The sequence below is a fragment of the Opisthocomus hoazin genome, chromosome 6, assembly GCF_030867145.1.
Source record: "Opisthocomus hoazin isolate bOpiHoa1 chromosome 6, bOpiHoa1.hap1, whole genome shotgun sequence".
NCBI lineage: Eukaryota > Metazoa > Chordata > Aves > Opisthocomiformes > Opisthocomidae > Opisthocomus > Opisthocomus hoazin.
In genome coordinates this window covers 11,750,150-11,774,505 of record NC_134419.1, presented here as the reverse complement: position 1 = coordinate 11,774,505, position 24,356 = coordinate 11,750,150, and the positions used below count along the sequence as shown (strand labels likewise).

General features: G+C 40.3%; 1 protein-coding gene across 2 annotated transcripts in view; it reads right to left on the bottom strand.

Moving 5' to 3' along the window:
* The window catches only part of EIF2B3 (eukaryotic translation initiation factor 2B subunit gamma), a 102,798-nt gene that overhangs the window by 58,049 nt on the left and 20,393 nt on the right, over window positions 1-24,356 (bottom strand). For both annotated transcript variants that reach the window (XM_075424625.1, XM_009945683.2), the window contains exons 3-4: window positions 23,356-23,515; window positions 17,556-17,667 (exon numbers count right to left, since the gene is read on the bottom strand). In XM_075424625.1, coding sequence (XP_075280740.1) covers window positions 17,556-17,667; window positions 23,356-23,515 — 272 coding nt within the window. The remainder of the gene's footprint in view (window positions 1-17,555; window positions 17,668-23,355; window positions 23,516-24,356) is intronic.

The window sequence follows — 24,356 nt, the reverse complement described above, 5'->3', positions numbered from 1 at the left end:
TTTCTTCAGAAGATATTTGCATTCAAAGCAGTTAAATTTCATGGGACTGGAGAACAACCTGTCAAGAGTCTGATAGCAGGTCATTAGGGTTAGACGGAAGAACAGAGAGAGAGAGAAGAGCAACACGTGTGCTAGACAAAGCAGCATCTGATTCCCCCCAACTTACAGTTTAGAAAGCAAGAAGACACGAGTTTTGAATCCAAAGGAGAGAAAAATTACAGTGTCATGGTTTAAACCACCAAAACCTACCCAAATTCAGCTCATGTAGGATGTCCTCTGCAGTAAACCTGGCAATGCTCATTTCCTTCATCTACAGTAAGCCAATTAGACTTAGCTCCTGCTCCTCAAGCGTCTGCAGCTTCCTCAGCTGGTGCTTTGACCTGTGTTTCCTTTTCATTTCCCCCTGGAACCTACGGCTTCTGTCTCACTTTTGATTCACGATAAGGTTTTACAGTCGTACCTATTCACATCTCAACTCCACCGAAACCTGGACACTTCAGCATTTGGTAACACCGTAACCACACTTCATCCTGACAAGACCCCAACAACTCTAAGTGTCAAATATTTAATCAATTAATGAAAACAGCTCTAGCTCAGGCAGGAATTACAGTGGGCACAGAACTTGGCTCTGCCGCCACTGCACAGAGAGCCTGCCTGTGACTGCCAGGACAAGGCGGCTCCACATCTCGGCAATGCTGAATGGGTACACAGAAGAAAAACACATTTTAGGGGAAACTACGCTAAGGTATCAGCAGTCAGACTTGATGAATCCTGGTTCCCTACAGAAAAACAGAGGGGTTTCCCGACTTGGCTACACTGGAGTCATGACTCGGCCCATGTATTCAGATACACCCTCAGACACATGCTAGTCTGGATTTAGGGCAACATTAACCTTGAGCCATGAGATTTCGGGACACTGAGAATCATCAAGGCTGAGGACATCATCAACATTAGAATACAGCCCAGTTCTGCAGTGAAGAAATACCCCAAGTGATAGGTACATCACACAAAAAATACAGAGATACTGGCATTCTTTTCTAGTTTAAAAGAACCTTTTTAATTTTTCAGCTAATATTTCAACAGTATCAAATAAAAACTTCACTAAAACAAGGCTTTAACATTAGAAAATGTAGCATTCTTTTTGCAGAACGACAGTAGAATTTAAAACCAGAGGAGAACTGCAGTCAGACTGAAGGCACTTGCAGCCCTCTCTCGCCTTTTCAAACCAAAAGAACTTTATAAATAATTATTTTAATAGATAGCTGGTGTTTTACAAAACAGCATGGGATGATGAACGTATTGGGAAGGGAGGGAGGAAAAAAAAGACAAGACAGAAAAATCTGTCATTACCACAAAGAAAAGCTTAACATCCACCCAAATTTGCATTTTTTAAACAAGTAATTACAGTGGTTACAACCACACTGGATCAGTTTCTGGTTAGACCAGATTACTCATGATTTAAAATTTCCAGGTTTGTTAATAGCTATAACAGAAGTTGCTGCATCGTATTACTATAAGAAACTGAGCTTACACATAAAATGCTTTCAGGAGAATGCTGAAGTTGGAGCACTACAGCATTAAGCCCAACTGAACAGAAGCACACACTGCACTGACGACAGAGCTGGATTTCCAAAAATCTCTCTCATCTTTCACCCATTACTAGGACCTGAGTAACAGCTTAAGGTTGGGCGGGAGGATTTTTACTCCTCTTGAACAGTGATCATACAGCAATTAGAATATCGCAGTGGACAGAAGAAAATCCTGGTGAATTCAATGCAGCGAGACAGTCCTTTAAGTAGCAAGTTAACTTCCTTCCCTGGATAATTACTGCTGACTGAGAAACTTCATGTCAACAAGAGTGCTGTTCTGCACAGCCCAGCATGTGCCAGCTCACCTCGTACAGCAGGTGGGAGCTGCCTTTATAATAAGTAGGAGACAGTCACTGTTCATTTAAAAAGAAAACAAAACATGTTCTTGAAGGAAACGCTGCCTGGACAGTTAGTAAGACACTGCTCGTCTGTGTATTTTCACAATTGTCCCGGTTTTGGCTGGGCCAAAGTTAATTTTCCTCCCAGTAGCTGCTGTGGTTTGGATTTAGTACTAGAAGAATGCTGATAACACTGATGTTTTCGGCTGTTGCTATGAAATCAAGGACTTTTTCTAGTCTCTCATATTCAGCCAAGGAGCAGGTGTGCAGGAGCTGGGAGGGAGTGCAGCCAGACAGATAGCCAAGCTGGTCAACATAAATATGCCACACAATGGACGTTTTGCTCAGTTTATGAATGGGGGTTGGCCAGGGTCAGGGAGCTATCTGCTCTTCTCGTTTTCTGTGAGTTTCAATCCTCTCTTGCCTAGGAGTTTCAACTTTTCTGGGAAATTCGGGATTTAGGGGTTCTGCGATCGCTGCTCAGGGACTGACTGTGAATTGGTCATCAGGTAGCGAGAAAAAATGTATTGTATATAGTTTGTTTTGAATATTATTATTGTTATTATCATTATTATTAGTAGCATTAGTATTTACTTTGTTGTCATATTAAACCGTCTTTATCTCAACCTTTTGTTTTCCTTTTGTCCATTTCTCCTCCCAATCCCCCTGGGGCGGGAAGGGGAGGGGTGAGCGAGTCCTGTCCAGTGCTTAGTCGCTGGCTGCTGGGTTAAACTATGACAACAATACAATTTTTATTTTTTTTTTAGCTGCAGTTACAAAGCCCAGTTTTGGCCAAAATTAGCCAGTATTTTATTGCTGAGATAAGGAGACATAAGCCCACTACTTGTCTGGCAACAGTTTGGCTTCAGGAATGAAACACACAGGAGAAATGTCATGAATCTAGACTGAAGTGGTCCCTAATAGCGAAATCAGTAGTAGAGAACCATTTTCACCACTGAACACAAGCTGGCATTGAAAAGCAAGAGAGAAGACAGCAACTGAACCCTCTGCTGCATATGCCACCAGGGGTAGTGATTTAAACCTCACAGCCTGGAAACAGTAAACTGGCCATGGCAAGACTTGAGATGCCTCCATAATTTGCTCTAAGAACAGTTCTCTGTATAAAGACCAAAATGACAACAAATCTAATCCGTTCCCTTTACAAGGTTAAACCCATGGTAGGACAATTTCCTCATCTTGAAACACTCATCCTAACAGAAATAAAAAGAAAATAGGTCGTGGATGACCTGAAGATTATCATTCACATTTTTACAGCAACCTCAAATACTATTAAAACAAAACAACTTCTATTCCCTTTTTGGTTGGAAGAGACTGGGACCATTCCCTCTGTGGTTGTGGACTGTTTCAGTATTATCCAACTGCATAAACGAAACTAGTGTCAAAATTAAGTTTTAAATGGCTTGAGGTTTAAAGGAATTAAAGAAGGAAAAATTAAATTTGAAACTCTGCTTGTTTACTAGCACTAATTAAATATGCCAGATTTCTGGGCAAGCTTCCTAGCCTGTGGCTACTACGTTACTGGCTTGTAAAACAGTCAACAAGTACATGAGTATAAAGCACAAATACAATAACAGAGATTTCGTGTACAGTCCTGCCCTTAGTTTCTAAAGAAAAAAATGTATTAGAAACAATCTGTAACTATAAAGACCTGTGCTAACCCTCTAGACTATATTAGTATTATAAAAAAGGGTCAGTCTACATTGGTTGCTTTTGTGGAGAACAGTTTAAAAAAAATAAAAATCACAGAGGTAAGAAGCAATAAGCACAACCAAAATGAACAGGAGGCCTTGAAAGACTAGTTTACTTCTAAAAATCCCACGCTTCTGGGCTCTCCTCTCAAAATAATTTGCTATTAAAAATAATAGGGAATTTTTGCACTTCAGCTGAAGAAGTGGGTCTGATTATTCACACAAAAAGAAGCTGTGCTCCTCACAATGAGAAGATTTTATGATTATATTGTAATTCAGTAGAAAACAGGTTTATTCTGAGGTGCTGGAATGTCACACTTAGTGGCAGCAAGGGCCAGATTCATAATCATACAGTCCATTTAGAGTCTAACCTCCTAAGACAGGTACTGTCTTTGCATTCTACATTTTAAAGAAGCCAGCACAAGGAGCTCATAGTCTATGAGAAAGCTACAAACCAATCAAGAAAGAACAAACTAAAGCCAACCTCAGATAAATGGAGCCTCTGGAGACTGCTCATCTCCACACGCAGCTGCAATGAAGCAATGAAATGCAGTGCCTGCATCGTCCCCAGGCAGGCAGAGGCAGGAGGAGGAGGGACAGTAAGATCCCCATGGCCTAAATGCTGTTCATTGCACATCCTTCTTTCAGGAAAAGCTCCCAATTTACTTTCGGTGGCTGAAGCAGCTGATTCTACAAAAGCGGCAAACAACTCTTGATGAAGAAACACTTCAAGACAATTTGCTGCCTTGACGGTTTTAAAATGAACAGCTTTTCACAGCAACTCAAATTAATGCCTGTTCCCACTGTACAGTAGCCTTGCTCAGCTTTAAGGCAACCAGGAATTATGCTTCAATAAAAATTCAGCCACGCAAATATTCTGCTATAAAAAGAGGTATAAGCATATAACTCTCCAACGTCCAGAATCATGCACGAGGCAAAGGGAAATGATATAAATATAACTAGGTTTTTGTTTACATCTCAGATTTACAAGAGCAATTCCAGAAACTAAGTTCTTCCACAGAGGCATTGATTTAATTAGCCTGCATAGCATGCTTTATTTGTATTCAGACTTCTGACGTACATTGATTAAAAAAAGAAACAAATGCACAATGAATACACACAAAATAATTTCCTAAACTTTTCCTGTGCCCTGGTGCAGGTAAGAATTCTCAAACACACTTTCATGGGCTCTTCCTTACATGCAAATGATCCTTTTTTAATATATACAAACTACGCATGTTTTCAATTAAAAATGTGACTGGATCGATTGGATCATATATTCTTGCAAACGAGCCAAAAAACAAATACAAAATGAAGCCCTGAAGGAATTTCTGGAAGTACAAACCACTACAGCACAACAGTTCTACTTCTGGAAAGGAGAATCGCCTCTCCTTTCAAAACGAAGCTAGAAGCGACAGCTGTGTGTAAAAACATGCTGTCATTCAACAATGAAATAACTCTATTAATGAACGATACTCAAATCATCAAAAAATGTAACTGCTGAAAATTTGAGCTTAGCAAGTAAGCACAAAATTATCAAGACAGCAGTGTGCTTGCTTCTTACTTTTTGGCAACTGTTAATCTCAATTTGGGGTCTTACTATTGAACTGGATTAGCATAAACTTTGCTTGTCCTTCCTCATGTTAGATTTAAAAGCCAAAACATCCCAGAATTCTGGGAATAAATATTTAACTGTAAGTGTAAATAGGAAGATATTATGTACTTTCAGAAACAACGTGCAAGTTCAAGTCAGTGCCTACCTGAAGGAACGCTTCCGAGGCTCATCAATTTTTCTCCTCCTTATAACTTCACCTAATTCTCCGTATCTACGCTCTACCCTGCCTGCAGCAAGCAGGGATCAACAATTTGGACCGGTAAACTTACACTCAGGAATCAGATCAGCCTTTGCAAAAATACAGCCGCAACATCTTTTACTTGCATACACTGCAGTTGTCCTTGAATCTCCCACATGCATAGCACACAATCAGTTGTGGTCTCAGATCACCACAGTGCAGCACACCTTCCCATCATCCCTCCTCATTTCAACTGTAATCATGCTGAACAGTGCGGTTCAGCTTTCACCTCGTCACCATACGATAACTTTTCAGGTACTGACCAATGATGGAAAACACCCACCAGCTACAGGTCAGTACATCTAGAAACCTGAGGAAACAGCAGTATCCTAAGATACCTAAGACTCTGGGTACTTGCATCAAGACTTGAATTAACACTTGTGGCCATTTTTCTTATTGCCATTGTAGGAGGAGCTGAAATCAGCAGTAGATATGCAGACATATGGCAGGTAAAAAGACTGAAGCCTTCCAGAAGTCCTGAATGGAACCTGTGAGTCCCCTCCACTGTGGACACAACATGTTTTCATTTAGGAAAAGAAAGAAGTCAAAGGACAGAAAGACTGTCAAAGCAAAACTAGCCTTTAAATTATTGTGCTGCAGTCTGCTACGAGCTTTCTGTCACTCAAAGACTCGTGCTTAGTGCTACATGCCTTTCTCAGAGATGCACAAATTCAGATCCTTGCATCCACACACCTTTCTCATGTGCAGAAGTTCGTATCCTTGCATTCGCTGCCTTCAAGATGGTGAATCAACCAGTTACAACTTCAAACCACAGAAACGAAGGAACAGATAAAGTGACAGACTTCTTTGCAGCAGGTTACGCAGCTGTGCTTCAGCTCTGGTTTCTGGCATTTCTGCTGTTCATGGCATTCTTGACTTACAGGTTCATTATTTCTTCATTTATGTATGTGACAGTTATGAGGCCATTATTTAACAGGTCAGTATCACCTTTATTATCATAACCTGTCATTCGGAAAACATTAACTCTTTCTCTTCATGGACAAAATTGCCATTAAAAAAAGTGAGGAGCAGATCACACACAGCAGCCCAAATCAACTCAGAAGGTGTTTTATAGCAGATCACTCGTAAGGAATAGCTGTCATGCTTTTAAAATGTTGAGGAGAAATGAAAGCAGTCATTGGAGAGATCACCTTCTAAAGGGAATTGCTTTTCTACTGTCAAAAGTAAGCTTTTTGAAGAATTATAAGAGATTAACTTTTGTTTGATATTTGTATTTTGGTAGAAACTGATAGTGCTCACCAAAGCTGTATGTATGGGTAACAAAATCACAATTCTTATCTCAGAATTTAAAAGCTGCCATCAGGTGGCCAAGCTGGAAGCAGAGAGCAGCAAACAAACGCAAGGATTAAAGGAACACAAACATTGCTTTTTCTCCTTTATCCAGAGTAATCTGGACCTGAGCAAGCCCAGACGACAGCACTGTTTCTGCAGCAAAATGGGGTCCTACGCAGCCCTCCTGGCCCCTCCGCAGCGTGCCCGGACTCCCAGCACTCCCCAGCTGAGGAGCCGCTCTTCCCCCCAGCCCTGGCAGCAGCATGGCCCTCGCACCTCCGCTCAGGTGCGCAGCTACGAGCTGTGCCAGACTCCAGCCAGCACCCGTAAAACCAGTTCATGCACATGCAAGGAACAACCTATCTACCAGTTTGATCATGTACATTCAGGAGCAGTGGCCGGTTAATGCAAAAGAAAACATTTCATTTTTCACTGCATGTCCAGTGCTTTTGTATGAAAAACTAGACAAAGAGTACATTAAAAGGAAATTTGAGACAGTGAAATGATAAGAATAGCAGTGCACAACGATCTACAACCCAATAAACTATATGATAATACATTTCAATACTACTGGTGTCTGGCATGCAGAAATGCAAGTGCTGAAACTGAAAATCTAGGTTTAAACACAATCTGTAGCTCATGCTGTACGCAGTGTTACGTCAGCTGCTTCCTGCGGGTCATTTTAACAAGTACTATTCCTATTCTAAACGTAGGAAAGCCAACAGTTACTACCTTGTACTCAGAGCAGCATTTTACATTTAAAGTTCTGACATAAACATTCATGAGTTATGTCCCTATGAGACAGGAAAATAATATTGCATTCTTTTTAAAAAGTGAAGAAAATATGAGACACACATTAAGTGGACTTCTCAAGGCCACACAGCCAAGTAGAGAAGTGAGATCTCTTTGTACATTAATCACAAGACAATCTTACTGCAAACAGGCGGTAGTATATCAGCTCACGTTAACTTTTACCCTTTCCAGCACCAGATCATCTGTGGAAGAGAACTCTTCATAGGCAAACACAAAGGTTGCCTATTTTAATTGTTCTCTACAACACTCAAATAGATTAACATTTCTATTTTTTTTCCAAAGACAAGAATAGATTATTGACCATCAAGGTCAGACAACTTCTCTGCAAACCCTTTAAGTCAACAGTTTTCCAGGACATAAGAAGTCATTTTCTACCCCAGGCACGAGGTTATCCCTGTCACATATAAAAACCTGGAATCTGTATAACAACCCTAGTATCATACCGCCTTCTTTTCAGTTGACAAACATCAAGGGTACAGCAAAAAAATGCCAAAGTCTATGTTTTTCAGGCTGCTTCCTTCACGTAATAACGTAAATCAGAAAACACCCAGAAACCTGCATTCTAGAGCTACACTATCATGGGGTACATCTAAAACAAACACATACAAGAGATATATTCCTTGAATCTAAAATATATACTATTTTCTCAAAGGGTAAGATACAGAAAAACATACCAGCAAGCACTAATTTGTCTCACTGATCTATCCCCTCAATAGCCAGAGGCTACTTTTAGCTACACTGACTTAACAAATGAATCTAAATTGTATAAATCAACGTCTCAATTAACATTTTGTTTAGGAAGAGTTACGGAAGAGAAACAGAATGTAATCATTTGCTAGCATAGTGGCTCCAGAGGTCTGGGAGCGAGTGCAAGAAGAATGGAGCTGAATGTGGGAAGGGTCCATTATTCTTTCAATAGCGTCTGGTGCTGCAAAATATGTGCTTGCATACTTTCCTACTTGAAAAGCTTAAGTCTTCAGTAGCTCCTTGGTCTGGGAAAATGGCAGGCACCCAAATGCTAACCCAGGGATCTAGGAAGGAGATCTACCTGAAGAACAATATTTTTCAAGTGGCCTTAGAAGTGAAAAATGGCCATAAAGAGAAGTCTGATTCCCAAAGGATTTTATTCCTTGTGTCTGGCTGCTGTTCGTCAGGTGCTGTTCCCCGCACACATCCCCAGCACATTCTAATGCAAGAATGGAGAGAGGGCCTCTTTGAAAATAATCACACTTGCTGAAAGACCTGCCCTGCATAAATATCTCTAACAACAGTACAAACAGAAATCAGCCTTCTTGCCCGATACGTTAGTTGAAATTTATGGCACCACTGGCTGTGATCCTGTTATTACTATTCTACCTGGCTAAGGCTCAAAGTCACAGGAGTGGGAATTTCAGGGGTATTTTCAGAAATGCTGTAGCACATTTTGGGGAAAAAAAAAACGACAAAAAATAAATACCTAGCTCTAGAAATGCTGTACCCACACATTAGTGAACAAAGCTATATATTACCCACTTACGCATACATGTATGAACACACGTACCATAGAGATGGGACAGAGAAGTTAGGGACACACATGCCCTCTGAAATTATATTTAATGCTACAACCTGGGAATAATAAAGCAAAGGGGAAAAAAATAAAATCAAAGGGAATACTGAAAGACAGTCTCTTGTGCTCTTGAAAATATCACCAGCTGCTGGAGGATTTATATGCAGAAAAACTAAAAGTTGAGCTTTAACTTGAATTTTCCTTGCTTTCTTACTGGTTCGCTTCCAACCCTTGGAGTTTAATTAAAGTCCATCAGCCAACTTTTTTCTGTCTGAAGGCCCTAAATTATTTCTTTTTTAAATCTCTCTGTATTGACTGACCCATTTTTTCAAAATCTTGAGCTTCCACTAACCTGAATTATGAATATCACCACTTCACCACTCCACATTTTTTTTAAAAGGTTAAAGGATTTCAGGATGATGGACTCAAATACCAACAGCTACTGCTGGCCAATATGCAGGTATGCAGGTACAAATGCAAGTTATACTTAGAATGAGTAACTGCACAAGATATAGCATTCTGCATTGTCAGTTCACATATCAAGGTCTAACAGCCATCTCCTCTAAATTCCTAACAGAGTATTTCGTATTTGGTGACTGGGGAAGGACAGAGTCCTATAAGAAATCTCTAAGACAAGTGGATAAGAAGTTTTACTGCATGTAAAAGGAATCTCTATTTAATCTTTGCTAGCTGGGGAAATGATGCAATAAATTTGATGAAGAAAGGAAGGATTTAAAGCTAGTGAAAATTCGGATTTCTCAAAGCAGAGACATAGAGGACATGCTGCCCTTGGGAACAGATCTCTGCTATTTACTCGATCTACTGGAAGAACTCCCGGGGAGCAAGTCTTAGCAAGAGAAAGGAAAGTTTGCTATGCTCTTCATTTCCTGTGTAATTCCAGAAACTGCCAGCACAATGCTGTTTGGGGAGAACCACACAACGGCAATTCAAGAGGGAATTCAGCATTGTATTCTGAATGAATGGAAACGTTTTGAAAGATATATATTTGCTTCGAGTAAAGTAAAATGCGAATGCAGTAAGGATTGTGGGCACACATACACCTTCAACCAGCTGCGTATTCTGACTCTCCATTATGACTTTCAGAATATTCTTAGCAGCGCTAAACATCACAGTATATTACCCAGATTAGAGTTCACAGTAGCCATGAAGTAAGTGTAATAAATCAGCACTAAAAATATTATGCAACTACAGTTCAATTGATACCAAGTGTAGCTAATTTTAAAGGCGAGGCTATCATTTTTATGTATTCCTGCAAGTTAGTGATTTCGGATCTCAAGGACCAGGACAAAGAAAAGGCTCTTCAAAGCCTGCATTTCTTAGAATAAACTAGATGGATGGTTCCTTGCAAAAATCCCAAGGGTATTTCCCTCCAGCCCACTGCAAAAATCTTCTGCTAAGCATGACAATTTAAAGGATTAAAAAAAAAAAAAAAAAAAAAAAAGAGCAACGCAGAACAGTAAGGGAACCACAAACTTTGGCTGGGCTTGGGAGCCAGGACCTCAGCCCCAAGCAGAATCAGACCTTTTAACTGAAGAGGAACAGTCACATGCCTCATTTCACCCTTACTTCGCTTTAAACTAGGCTGTTTCCTCCCCCCCACCATATTCCACATTGGCTGATAAATTCCCCAACGGCGGGTGTTAACTAACTCCGCATTCCAGTCTGCTCTGCGTCATGGAGTTCCACATCCCGCTGATGAGGAACACATGGCCGACATGTGGTAGGGGAGAGACTGACAGCGCTGCACAAGCAGGCGTAACTCCTCTGACCTTTGGCTTTTTTTTCTCTGTACCATCCCAACTGCACAATAAGGAGTCTATGCCCCTCTGTTGCGTACTGGTCATTCTGGAATGACTGGACACAAGCTGAAACCCTAAGGTTTCAACCGGCAGCTCTACTGAATACACACGACGGCTGAAAACATACGTTAAAAGCAAATAATTAATCATTCTCTGTCTTACCCCTAACCAGACCATTCGGAGGAACTTTTAGATTGTACAGGTTACATCTGGGTCAATTGGGGTCACAAAAACAACTGGTGATGGCTGCACTTCCCATCAACTGTGAAATAAACTGACTCACAGCATTGCTAAAAACTACACAGTGGCAACTGCATTAAAATATTAAGACATCTTTCTAAAACGAACAGACCATTTGTCATCAAGACCCAAGCCTGGCTTAGAGTAACACCAAGATTCAACCTCAGTATTGTCCAACCTGATGACTCATCCAGAGCACTGCTTTTACCGAGTCACATGGACTCAAGGGTGTCCAAGCAATACAGTCAGCTCTTCCTCCTTTGAAACCTCTAAAAAGTAAAACCGAATCACGGGCTAAGTGCCGGCCTGAGACCGCAGCAGACAGACAGACAAATGACTAATGACGATCCACACACCATACATTTACTGACGATTAGAAACCAAATGCTGAGCCTCGCGCTCTCTGCTTTTAGTCTTATGCATACTGTAACACTGGCAAGAATCTTGCAGTAAAATTAAACCCATTGCCAATAAGTCTTTCTATAGCTACATTCAACAGAAGTCGTTGCTAATATTCCAGATTCTAAGATTCATGACCTCTTACCTGTACAAGCTGTCAACACATGGCATGACCTCTCTTTTATAAATAGGACCTGGATATGTTGTACATTCCTTTCAACCCCCCCGCAATGAATGAATAAAATAGCATGGCAGCAGCAAAACACAATAAAATCTTGTGGAGGCAACGGTATTAAAATCAGTAATAGCAGTATGTTCTTTAAAATATAAAGTCAACATTTCAAACTGCTTTGATAGTATGTTCACATTTATTCTACAAGCATAAAAAAGCATATAAAAGCATCAAACTAAAATGTGCTTCTTGTATTTGGCTACAATTTTAGAAACAACAAATCATTTTAAAAATACTCAATTTCTGAAGTTGCAGGTTACAGCCATCCCCAACATATCTACAGAAAAAGCAGAGCAATTTTAAACGCGTAATAAAATGGGCAAACTTTCTGGGAAAAATGAATGTCTTTTAGCTACAGCTGCTACTCTCAGTGAACTGAGAAACTTGTAAACAGGCAAGCAAGACCTCCAAGGGCATCTTGAGAACATCTCCTCCCAACTCACAGCTCAAACAACAATTTACAGGCTAATATCATTTTCTGAGATGTTCAGCAAAATCCTCTTTTGCAAAGAAATATGATTAAAGCTACACCAACATTTTTAAAGTGTGGTTACAGTCTGAGAAGTTAGCATGTAAAAATCACACCCTCTTATTCAATAGACCTAGTTCTCCTGTTTTGATTCAGAGTCAGATCCGCTTGCTTTACTGGCTAAAATAACTTTTTACAACTTTCTAAATTCCTACTAGTACTGTGAAACCAATTCAGTTCTGGGAAGGGGAACCAGATTCTTTTCTGGCTTGTGCATCTGCAAAAGGATTATTACCTAAATCAACACATACAATTTCTATTATTGTAATGGAGGAGCCAAAAAGAACCTGACTTATTTTCTGGATGCTAGACAGAAAATTTTATTTTTATTTATGAAAAAAGCAGATCTGGAATAACCGCAAAAGCAGATCTGGACTAACAGGAAAGAAATGAACATCTATGCATCACTCTCTAAAAGTCACATTTTAGGGAAAAAAGAAATATCCAACATCTTTCTATGGCATTCCTCAAAATATCACTTGAATGCAAAAGAAACTTAGTAGCAAAAGCTTGCTAATAGTGAAAACTGCTGATTTCTCCAACATGGGACCACCACCAAAGGTAATAACACGTATATTCATCCTGTAGACAGCTGAGCACAGCAAAGAGTTTTTGTTCCTTGGTCTGTCCTAAGTTGCAACTCAAGATTTTCCTCCTGAGTTGGGTTATTGCATCCCTCCCTTCCCTACCAGAAGCACTGCTTGTGGGGACCACTCCCTAACGCACAAAGTAAAAAGAACGAAGTTATCAAAGTCCTGCCGTTTAATCTATTAAAAGTGACGCAACTCATTCTGACATGTGGCTTATGAAGTACTCGATCATACATCTAGCTGCGGGCAAGCTGGAGGTGGTGGCCCCCTTCACCAGCACTACTGGATCTGGAAGAGGACATCTGACCATGATCTAGTTTCGGATGCTTTACACAGTGGAGCATCTGCCTATACCTGTGCCGTTCCCAGCCTTTCTCATGGAAGTAGATTAAAAAAAAACCAAAACCCAAAACAACAAAAGAACCACCATAGGAGTGGCAGAGTATTTCAGAGATGCCAGCTCCCCAAGGAGGGTGGTTTCAGAGAACAGAAACACTAAGCAAGTTGCAGTGTGTTTATATATGATCCACTCATTTAAAACAAACTATCAGCAGAAAAAAAGGCAATATCCCAAGGCAACAGAAAGGAAATCAAGTGTATCAAAGCTATTCCTAAACTCCCATTACCTACCCACTTGGCAACGTTGACTTTTAATACTATACTACTCCATTCATTTTTACTCTCATGATGCAAAGGGAAAAGGAAGAAAAAACTCCCCTATGTTACCCCCCCTCTTTTTATTAAAATATCTTCAAAACAGATCTGTATTGTTACTTCAAGGTTATTAATGTTAGTACTGTATATATTTATAGATGAGGTATTCCTTTCTGTCTGAAGCACATGAGGTAATAAGTAGCTGGAATTGTCATGGTGATTTATTATCATATTCTGTAAGAGAAGCCCTGCACCTGCGTCTGTGCAGACAGAACACCCACGAAGGCTGAACTCACCCCTACACAGCCCACAAGATCTTGAAAGGAAATGCTCCAAATTTAGACCTGCTCCAACAGGTGTCTTTTACTGTCTCACTTTGCATGACCATAAATATCAGAGGTGGAGCAAAAAGCTCCCCGTCCATTGTAATCATGCTTTGAAAACAAATACCTTTGCCCCCTCCGAAAGCAAAGGCGGCAGCTATGGAATTCTCATCATTTCCTCACTCCTTCATCCTGCCAAGACCCAAGTCCGAGAGATGTCACTGGCGAAACCAGGCTCCAGGGATGAGCACATAACTTTATTTTTTTCTCTTCAAAGGGCCCATAGCTGGCTCTGAAACTTCCCCAAACTGTATTTCTCTCATTCTAGTATCTCATCTTGCAGCTATTTGCCAAAGTGAATGACATGCACAGGCTGTTCATGGCTTTTTATAAGCTCTCATTACCCAAACAGGGAACCATTTCCTTGAAAATGCTTTTCCCCAGTCTCTCTAGGCACCATCAATAAATTTGTCTCCTGGCCCATCCTGATACACACCAAAACGTGCCTGGATGGATATATTTGATACTGTTTTGCACTTGTTTACTGGAGAGAGGATGCTACCTGTGGGACTTGTCATCAGTGATTAACAGAACGGGGGGGGGGGGGGGGGGGGGGAAGACCATTTTAACAGCTGAATGGAAAGCTTTGCCAGATTTGCTCTGGCAAGCAAAGGAGCAAAATCCAGACTCCATTCTGCGGTGTAACAAGGAGAAGCATTCTCAAAACCAAAATGGCTATCCACAACTCACAAAAAAACCCAAAACAAATCAAAACAACAAATCTGGAAAAGAAATCCTAACCAAACTGAGAAAGAGAACAACGGGCTACACCATGAACTTAGAAATCCTATTAAAAAGTTTCATTCCGTAACACTTTTGTTATTACAAAATGCCTGACTCAAGAGCAAATAAATATTTAATACTTAACAGGTACTCAGGAGAATGTGTGTTTTCCCCTGTCCCTCCCCACCAGCTGCTCTTTTATGGCAGGAAAGTGAAGAGCATGAAATCCAATGATAGGAAGAAGGCAAAGGTCAGGAAAAAGGTTTTTCTTCAAGGATTTAAATTAGCGTTCTACAGCTTTGGATGTTTTGTCAACACAACTTCCCTCCTGTGAGTAGGGGAAGCCAAAGGTCCTTTGAACCGTTTCTGTATGGGATCTAGATTTTTACCAGTAACAAGATTCCTAGCTTTAAAGAAAAGTTCATCCTCCCTCTTCCCATTCCTTTCAGCACTCCCTCCCAGTCCCTCCTTCCACTCCTCTCCTTAAAAAGGGAGAGAAAATAGAAAAAGAAAAGGATCTGAAGAGCAAAACAAGCACTGAAGGAGTTCCAGAGTTCATGTAACAAGACCACCATAGCCCTTCAAAGGGACCACTAAAAGCAAAACAAACACAAGCAGTACTCTCAAGATGTCTATTGTATTTTTCAGAGGAATGAATGAGCGTACTGGAAATTCTCCCATCTTGCCACAAAGTCTGTTATTTCATCAAAACAAAGTCCAGAGATCAAGAAACGGCCAACATGGTAGCTGAGAGTCAGTCATTTCAAGTGATCCATGAAGAAAAATGAGACTGGGCTTGCTCTTTTCTTCCCCCCCTCCTTTGCTTTACTATGATGTATTAAAAAAAAGACTTCAAAGATGGTTTTAAGCGTCGCTTTTGTTTCTCACGTGAGAAAGTCAGGGCTTGAGCAGGTCTAGACAACACAGTGGTTAAAACATCATTAGCTGCCAACACTTTTTCTTCTTAGAGCTCCCACAGTTGTTGCTACACTGGAATTGCCTCATTTGAAAATATTTGATGATTTCCATATACTATTTTGCTTCCCTCAGAGCTTTTCCAAGATGGCAGCTGTAAAACAGAGTGTGCACAAGCATCCACAGCAGGCAGTTTCAGATGTCAGAGGCTCACCCAGGTGGATACTGGCCCAATGCTTCTGCCTGATGCTTCAAAGCATCTTTTTCTTAACTTCCCCCCCCCCCCCCCCCTTCTTTTAACACTTAGCAGATCTCTCTGTGCTTGTAGACTATCCTGTCACCTGTGGGCTTTGTTTGGAAGGTGGCTAACTCTTTAGATTAGCTTTGATAGCTGTGCACATGGAAATGTAAGAAGGACAGGGAGACATACGGATTATTATCCCATCTGTATATCACCAACACTACATTTACCAAATGCCAGTTATGCTCAGGAAGATCTGCTGAAGACAATGTAACTGAACAGGTGTTCCTGAAGGCAAAGTTCGGCCTGCAGGATAAAGCCTGATTAATTTAGCTAAAGGGTAACAGGAATGAGAATCCTCTGGTTAGATGAACCTGTAAAATCAGAGGTCAACTAAGATCACACATGTTACCGAAATTTCTAAGTCCTTATATCATAGCCACCTGCTAGTGCTAGGAGAAAACCACAAAGACAAACCCGTCACTTACGATAGGTAAAATATTCCTTCCCAGCCCAAAATAGGTCTATTAGTTTTTCTTTGCACAAAACCACAGAATATAACAGTACTGAATTTCCTACACAATCAGCTGCTGCATACGTACAGAAGGCTTTCCTGCAGCCTGGTCCTTGCCACGTCCAAGAAAAACCCAGGAGAGTGCCAGTGGGAACACGCTGGGACAGGCTCTTTCAATCACAGCAGTGAACAGGGCTCACTCTTGAACACCCTCCTTCTAGGGCAATTCTTAAACTTGGGCAGAAGAGGGGTCATCCTTCCAGGGGCACACAGCACCTCCCTTGCATCTGGTAGGGGGATGTGCAAGGAAAGATAACACCTAGCTATGGCCCACAGAACACACCAGAGGCATGTTCACAGAAGAGATTATCTGCGAGCAGAGCCCAGATGTCCGCATCCTTGACTTACAAGGTCCACATGGACAAATTTCCCAGCTCAGATGCTGCCCCACAGGTGTCTAGTCTGACTGTCAGCCTGGGACGGACCACAAAGGCTGCCCTCTCAAGCAGCCAGCAGAGCTCTCCACAGAACATGTCAGACAACGTGTGTCTGAAAAAACTAAATTCACTGTACAGAAGAGCATAAATAGCAACAAGCCATCTTTCCTTCTTCTCCTAATGGATATGAAATATGCTGTGCAGGAAGCTCAGCTCGTCTGGCATATTTAATAAATTTGTCCAAGCCCCCAGTGCAGTTTAATGGTGGATGTAACTCGGATTCCCTAATGAATCTTTTTAGGCCTGGAAATACAGCTGAGGTGTTGTGCCTTATATGCAGAAAAGTGTCATGAAATCCTGAGAGCCTCTCTTAGATACTCTGTAAATCCATTTGGGACTCAGCCAATGAGACTAGCATTTCATTCACAGACAGAGGTCTACCACTTTTGAATCTCTGAATCCAAACTGTACCTGAACTATAGCAATACTGGCTTCATTTCAAGGAGAGTTACCTTTTCACTCATTCCTTTTCTTTCCCTGGAATTTTCACAATAAAGGTATCAGACAAGCCTATCAACTGGTTGTAATGACGTAATGAATAATAAAATACTGCTCCCTGAAAAGCTGCTTTTCCTCTTCCCCTCTCATCCTACTTTGTCTTTAACCATCACTGCTAGTCCAAAGTTATTTCCCCCCATTATAAATTCAGTTGCTATTACAAGGACTCATCAGCTTACTTCTGAAGGATGGATCTTTTAATGACAAGTTCTTCATCCAAGTCAGCTTCGTTAGCCATGAAGAGCAATCTTTTTCCTGTGTCATCGACTCCAATGAAGTCGCGCTGCTCCACTGAAGTAGAAAATCAAACACAATCATTATATAACCCTGTCTTAATGCAGGCTAGAAAGACAAACAGGATCACCAACCACCCCCAAAATATGAAATACTAGGTTTCAAACTAGCCCAGCAAATCAATGAATTTGCAAAATTTATCCACAATATTTATTAACTTCTTTTCAGTCAGGGTAGCTGATGCATATATTGACATTCAAAACACTGGCCCTGCAAGCTTCTTACATCCTTTTTATGAAGATATCAACTACAGGTCCTGACAGGCAACACTTCATCTTGAGCTGTACTTTCCTTCTCACTCCCTTTCTCCCCCCCTTTTTTTAAAAAAAAAGAACAACCAAAAAACCAACCAAAAAAAGCCCAAAAAACCAACAACCCTGCTACCTGAATTGACACAACAAACCCAAGGCAAGCAGAGAGTTCTTCAAAACCCAACTGCTGCTTCCTCATCAGAAATCACTCCACATTAGAACTTGGTGGTCTGGAGAAGATTATGATTTCAGTTAAGACAACCACTTTGCAACTGATTTCCCATTTCAGATAAATACTGATAGCAATAGAAAACCTGAATGACATATACAAACACACATAAAGGTATAGATTCTCAGACTCCCACCACTGATGTTTCTGGGTGGGTTAACTTGGTTTAAATATCTATTTATAAAATTGCCAACCAAGAGAATACCTAATAGTCACACATATCATTGTGGCAATTCCCATCCCCTGTAGTCAGTGACTGTGCATGAACAGTGACTTTGGCCTACTGAAATGTCAAGCATTTATTTTTTTAAGTTTTCCACAACATCTGAATACAGTAGTGGCAGCTTATTCTAACTTGCACTTTGTAGTACGAGCCATCACTCTGGTGGCAACCATACACTGATCTTTACAGGAACACAGGCTGTACAAGAATGCCATGGTACAGTTCTACAAAAACCTCTTTTACCCCACTAAATACTATTATTCTGGGCCAAACTGGCAAATACTCAGTCTCCTAAGTTCTAAGTCTTTAACCACAGTGGAATAACAGCATGCTCTACAAGTAGTTATTCTCTAAGATCTTTTCTCAGCCAAACTATTTTTAATCCTATCAGCTTTTTTCCCCAGTTCAGCCCCATCCCTTATTTTCCATTTATCTGTTCGTTCAGAGTTACCATAGTAATAACCACTATCCAAATACAGTTAAATCTATGCAGCTGTTGAAAGTTCTTCTACTGGCAGCCTTTGATCCAAGTGATCAAGCATACCCTTTTCAGAAAACTCCCCCCCTCCCAACCCTTCTCAGAAATTAATCCTACAATAAAGAAGTATATGAATAGGCCTGAATATGTAACACTGACAAATTATGTACAAAATTAAGATAAAGCTCACTTGCTGTAAAAACTCAGAAATAAGTCTCAAAAGCAGTGCTGATCCTCATGCTGAGGAGAGCGACGAAATTTGAGAGTAGGGGCTAACCAACCATTGCCACTGCCACCTAACTGGGGTCTCCTGACAGGCTAGAAACACAACAGTGACAAGATTTTCCTCCATCAAGGTACCGATGCTTCTCTCAAAGTTTAGGTCATGGCTGCCCATCTCCTAACCATTCCTACAGTAAACTAACACTTCTAACACTTTACACTGCTATCGCAAAGCTCATGCAACAAGGGAAAAAAAAACTTGATGAAAACAGGACCAGGTACACGACTGCCACCAAACTGGTTTCTCTTGCTTGTGTGGATAGGTAAGACACAGACAGCAAAACCATGTGAGATCGCTGTACTTCTTTCTTTGTAGCAGACACCAGGTCAGGTTAGGTTTTTCACTGTACATTGGTAATAAATAGCTTTACTTTTGTAATTTAGAAAAGACAGGCGTTAGTACTAAAATGAATTACCCACATCACAAGAGTGATGTTTCAAATCACACTGACATAACTTAGTGAGGAAAAAATAAATGGAAGAACAAATACATATCTAGTTTACAAAATCCCTGCAAGGAAAACATGAGAAAAACGTTAAAGCTGCAGAGTCGGTAACTAAAAATCATTTAAAGTATAAAAATGGAATGCATGACGTGTTTTGGCTCCTCACGACAGATAAATAAGGATTTGACACAGCTATTGCAATTTATTAATTACCTTAGAAATTAGATCCCCATCAACTTGGAGGGCTTTAATGACCTAAACAAATCATGACATCACAAGAGAATGGAAGTTGAGCAATTCAGCGACAGCTGAAATAATTTTCAGTCAGATTTTCTAAAATGCTTTTTAATCAAACATAATTAATTGACACTTAGGAAAAAGACACCTTTGTTAAAGATTTGGTATTCCCACCCTTTCTCTTAAAGCGAGAGAATTCACACGATGCAGCCTGCAAGACCACCAAGAGGTCTTCTGGCAAACACAGGGAATACCAGTGATGACATGCCTGATGCTTTCAAGACAAGAAAAACAAGCAGGAGAGAGTCACCATCCCCATCTTTTCTGCCTTTCTTTATACACAGAAAGGTTCAGAAACTCTTTTCCACTCAATCCCTTGCAAGTCATCTTTAAGCACATGGCTCCATTCTGGGTGTCTGAATTCCTCACACTCTTTGTTTATTTGGGTTACTACCATTCACTAATACACTGCCTTTTTTTTTTTAAATTGCCATGCCGCTTATTAATCAATTAAAAAAGCCAAGGAGATGATTACTGTCAATGTATGATCCTCTAAATTTAAAAACCAATGAACTTCCCCTTGTAACTTGCAGCTGAGTTATGTCAAGCATTTCAGGAAACCATCAGTATGAATTTACAGCCGCTTAACACTGCAGTTCATGCTAATTTAAAAATTATATCACAGTTCTTGAATGTTCAATAATACCCTGAAAGCAAGGACTTTGTATTGGATTCATGACACATGTGAAATAAAAGTCTTGCTGCTCCTTCTCAAAAGACTGATGAATTTGTAGAAACAATGACACAATAAATAAAGCTGCAAATATACTTAGTGGCTCATCAGGACTAAGGATCCATCTCCTAATACTAACACTTGCCCAGTACAGCGCAAGTACAAAGAAACGTATATGTGTCATGATTATCAGAAGGAGCCAACAGTGCCACATACTATGAAAAGCTGCCTGACACATTCCATGTTAATATCTTGTCTTCACCTGCTTATAAACTTCAACAGGTTTTAACTGTTTGGAATGAAATTTCCAATGCCACGTGCTTCCCTTAAGAGCAACATTTGGAAAACTTCATCGAGAACAATCTAGCTGCTTCTAACACTAAAGAAAAAAAGAACTGTTTAGCCTAAGCTTATAGGTGGTCCTTCCCTTGAAAAGCTCTGGTATTCCAGTTTAACAGGAGTGTACTTTTTGCCATCTGACTCCATTATAATTCCTAGAAAAACTGCAGTTTCACATGCACTTTCAAGACTTCTATTTTTGCTGTAAAAAAAAAAATCTCTATATTTTATTTTTAAGGAAAGGTTGTTTCAGTTCCTCAGCTCCTATAACTGATCAAATGGCAGGTGCCATCTAAGGTCTTCTGTACCATCGGGTGGTACAAGCAAAGCACACAAGCCATGAGGCTCCACAGCCATGCTGTGATGACTACTCCAGAAGAAAGAGCTTGATCTGTTCTGGTTTTGTAACCTGTTTTTCACATGGAAATAAAACCTGTAAGCTCACATCAGTGAGAGGAAAGAAAGTCATAAAAACAAGGACTTTGCAAGACAGGCTGGAAGAGAGAGAAGGTAGTTCCTGAAAACTGGTGGAAATTGGGACTGCCCATGAAAGTACACTGGACCATAGAGAAAAGAATTGGAAGAGAAGAAAAAAGGCGACTATGGGCAGATAATTGATGCAGGTTGAGATGAGAAGTCAGAAGTGGAACAGGCGATGGAACTGGTAGTGAAAGAAAAGAGTAATACATGAGAAATAGAAGCTAGACTCTTGACAAGGATCCTTGAAGGAGGAGACTGCTAAGCAAAGAGAACAAGAATGGAAGTTGGTGGTAAGAAGAAGCCAGCATGGGAAAAAAGACAGTGATTAGCTAGGATGATGTTGACAGCAATAGGGTGCACTCAGTCAAGTAGGAATGAAAGGTAGGAGGGTGCAGCACTCCCTAAATTGAGCTGCTTCTCTCCAGAACCTGGAGAAGAACCCAAAATGCCTCAGTCTCGGCACTCCCCCGCTTTTAGCAAATGACTGAAAAAGGTCTGGTAGCGTACGTATCTCATCCGAGGCAATCCACAGAAAACAACTTACTAGAGCTATCCATGACAGCTCAAGTAGAGTAGCTTCGAGTGGGAGACCTAAGCACCTAGCCCCACAGTAAAACACTGTGGGCATCAAAACACTTCCACATGATGGAGTTTTAATATGTTTTCAAGTTTGGTCTTTTAAAGATCTGAGAAATCATACACAAATTTTAACAAGTCATGTAAGAAGCATAATGCTACAAAGTCAAGCACACAGACATTAAAAACCAAGGAAATTAAGAATGCATGTGCAGCCTGATGTGTTTACATTTATGAAGAGTCTTCATATGATCTTGTTTATCCTCACAGACCTCCTTGCCCCTATCCTGTGCACTCAGAGCTCACATACTGGGCAGCAATATGATGTTTAACCATAGACCCATTTGTTTATAACTCCCAAACGCTCAACTCTGTGGCTGTAGTAGCGCTCCTGACAATTTTTTATGTGCCATTATCACTTAGATTGCCTTTTTAAAAACAAGGGGGTTTAGAGATGTTTGAGAGTCCAAGTCCTAAATGTTTTCAGCCTTACTATCCTTACACTTTGCTCCAGAAAATCTTTTCATGCACAGTCTAAGCAGCTTTCTTTTAAAAACACATTTTCTCCACTTTCAGACACACACATAGTGCAACTGTTGGCTTGCATTTCACCCCTCTTTCAGTTTGAAGCTACGCTTTCTTATTTGTATTACTGTAATGCCTCTGAGCTTTAATCATGGACCAGGAGCCACGAAGCTGGCAATAATCAAGCCTCAACAATTTAACAGATATCATTAAAAGAAAATAAGAGGTATGGTATGGGAACAACTGTATGATATTTAGTACTTTTAGCATGTAAGTAAAACAGGGATAATAGCCCTGCCCTGCCTTACAGCAGTGTTGTGAGAATAGATACATTAAAGATTACAAGGCACTAAGATATTATGGTAAGAGGGACAAGATAAGCATCTGACAAGGTCCTTGAAATCAGTGGGAGTTTTGCCTAGCAAAAGGCTCCTGGATGTGATCTCAGAAGAGTAATTCAGTGCATACCATGAGAGGGGAGAATTTCTAGAAGTATCTGTTACCCATCTAACGCTGGTCCCTACAGTCAACAGTAAATTCCCAGCTAGAATCTGGCTGATGCTTAGTGCTCTTGAAAAACCTAATGGTTTTAATGTTCATATGTAACAAAAATTTAGGGTTTGATCCAAAACTCACTGAAGTCACCTGGAGCTTTTCCCTTAACTCTTGTGAGCTTTGGATCAGAGCCTGCAAGATTACACGAGTCTAATACTTAATTCTGAGCTGGAAAAAACCAAGTCACACCCCCACCAGGGAATCTGAGGAAAAATAAGGTATCTGGAGCTTTTTTATTTCTTTCACTCTGGGATTGATAACTAAACATTTCATACATACCAGTGGTTTCTCTATCATTTATTAATAAATATATGTATTCCTATCTACATACCTGGCTTTTTTTTCCCTTTCTGTCCTGGTACCACTTCTGTGGGTTCATGAGTTTTCTTCATCAACATGGAAAGAGTAGCATCGTGTGTCCGGAAGAGATCCACAACTTTATATAAATCAACATCTGTGATCAGATCGCAGCTCAACACCAAGACATCAGTCTGTCAAAGAAGAAAAAAAACCACAAACCCTTCAGAGATACAAATGAGCACACGTGGATTAGCATATGGGGACTCAACAACAAATACACCCGCAACTTCTTTTTCTTTTCTTCTTTTTTTTTTTTAAATTGAAAAAACAGAGGGTCTGCCACATTCTGCCAAAAATAATTACTGTTTTTTAGCAGTTCACTTTTCTTGAGTCATGCTGTTACTGAATTAGTTATCTGGTTAATGCTTACCCAGCTCTGGACCATAAAGACTATGTGACCATCTAAACTGCCATCATCTCCTCCCAAGGGAAGGAATCGCAACAGAGAAGCCATAGCTTTCAAGACTGCCATGAAATTCTGCAGTATTTACAGCAACTACTTTTAGTTGGATAATGATATAGAAAAGAAATCTTTCTCAATAAATCTTTTTTAGCTGACTTTGCATCTGGCTACAAACCACTGGAAAAGATATTTAAACTATGTTATTTTATCGGGGGGGGGGGCAAAGACTATCTAGGATGTGATTTACTCAGTAATTGCACTGCGATGGTGGGCTCGGTTTAGAAATACATTTCCTAAAACCAGCAATATCCCATGTAAAAAAAAATAGGAAGTTAGGTCCTGTTTAATAACAGGCTTGTATTTAATTTTGATCTCAAAGGATTTTAAAGTGCCTTACAAAGTATTTAAGAGAACTGCTGCGTATATCACAGAAACATTGTCACATATTGAGCGTGACGTAGCAGCTTCATTTACCACGCATACTATCAATATACTCTTGCTAAAAATTCTTACTTAGAAGCAATTTTCTGTATTCCAAGTGGGTTGTGGAATACAGTGCCAAAAATCTA